This window comes from Pteropus vampyrus, unplaced genomic scaffold (assembly GCF_000151845.1).
Source record: "Pteropus vampyrus isolate Shadow unplaced genomic scaffold, Pvam_2.0 Scaffold477, whole genome shotgun sequence".
Classification (NCBI taxonomy): Eukaryota; Metazoa; Chordata; class Mammalia; order Chiroptera; family Pteropodidae; genus Pteropus; species Pteropus vampyrus.
This window is the reverse complement of record NW_011889258.1, coordinates 543,958-545,477: the sequence shown is the minus strand read 5'-3', so window position 1 is coordinate 545,477 and position 1,520 is coordinate 543,958. Positions and strand designations below refer to the sequence as shown.

The 1,520-nt window shown below is 38.8% G+C and overlaps 1 protein-coding gene across 1 annotated transcript; it reads right to left on the bottom strand.

The window, feature by feature from the left end:
* Window positions 1–234: 234 nt before the first annotated feature.
* On the bottom strand, window positions 235–1,278 carry LOC105307117 (putative P2Y purinoceptor 10). Its single transcript, XM_011382477.1, has one exon. The coding sequence runs from the start codon at window positions 1,276–1,278 to the stop codon at window positions 235–237; it is 1,044 nt and encodes a 347-aa protein (XP_011380779.1).
* Between the last annotated feature and the right edge of the window lie 242 nt (window positions 1,279–1,520).

Sequence of the window (1,520 nt, the reverse complement as noted above, 5' to 3'; positions counted from 1 at the left end):
TCAGTTTATTCTATGCTCATCACTTCTTTCAAAGAAAAATATTTCCTCTGGGCTCCATAGAATATGTTTCCATATGGATAGAAAATATAGGAATGAATAGTTACTTCAGAAGGATCATTTGGGGAATGAAGGGAAGGGGGTCATGATTTCTTAAGACACTCAACAAAACCATTTTTTTAAAAAAAAAATTCAAGGTGACATAGAATATATAGGTCATTCTAACTAAGTGTTTGATTACATTGTCTTGGAATCATCCAAAAATTCAAGAGAGATAGTTTGAAGATCCTCTTTTTTGTGATGAATTTCTAAAACACTATCCTTGCATCTTATGCATGACTGAAGAACCAGGCCACCATGTTCGGAAAATCTACCACGAAATTCTGAGGTCATAAAATAATATACAACTGGATTAAGACAGCAATTCAGATTTGCAAGACACAAGGAAATGATATGGAAACATAGGGTACTCTTAATAAAAGAGCAGTTTGAAAAGACATGTTGCTTCACCATCATAAAGAGTGGAAAGTTGAGGTGGTAAGGGGTAAAACACACAATGAACACCACTGCACATATCAGGACCATCCACAAAGCCTTTTTTCTTTCTTTGGTATTCTGAGGGGGAACTTGGAATTCCTGTAAAGATTTTCTCATTTTCCATGTGCAGTAAGTAATAATTATAACAGGTAATATGAACCCTCCAAGTTCAGCTACAGTTACCATGCCAATGGAGGAAGCCATGCTAATGTGTTGAAGCCCTAAATCGGCAAAGCAGGATTCGGTGTCATTGGCTAAGCCAGTACTTCTCAGAATTGGAAGTGGCAAACAGGCAGTACCTACAATGACCCAGATGGCAGCACTAATGCCCACATCATACCTACGCTTCCAGTCTCTGGCCCTGAAGGGCTTGAGGAGAAAGAAGTACCTCTGAAGGCTGATGCACGTCAGGAAGCAAATGCTGGCATACATGTTGAGATATTTCAGGTAGAAGCACAGCAGACAAAGGGTCCTCTGGAAAGGCCAGTGGTGGCTGATGTAATAGTAAATCCGGAGGGGCAAGGACAGCACATGGGCAAGGTCAGCCACAGAGAGGTTGATCATGAAAATGATGGCTTTATTTTTCTTGTTGATGAAGCGGCACAAAACCCACAAGGCTGCACTGTTGGCCAGAAGACCAGGGATGAATATGAAGATGTAGGTGGTTGCATAGAGAGAGTACTGAAATGGCATTTGAAGATCAGTGCACTTTGCTCTTGTACTGTTTGTGTTGTTACTTCTCATCTTGAAGATTTATGTTCCTTCCTTAAGGAAAGCATCTGAGTGATGATATCTGCAGAAAATAGAGTAAGAATAGAATCAAGGGCATGTCAATCCATACTTGAGTATATAAATGTATTTACTTTCTACCAAAGAAGGATTCAAGTGTGAACTTTCATAAATTCAAAACATCTCATATGTAAAGAGAAAATATCATGCCAATCTACAAATGGATAACAGTATTTTAGAACATATTTTCAGGAATC

What these genes read in the sequence shown, in the direction of transcription:
- LOC105307117 (XM_011382477.1), bottom strand. Translation starts at nt 1,278, where the DNA reads ATGAGAAGTAACAACACAAACAGTACAAGAGCAAAGTGCACTGATCTT.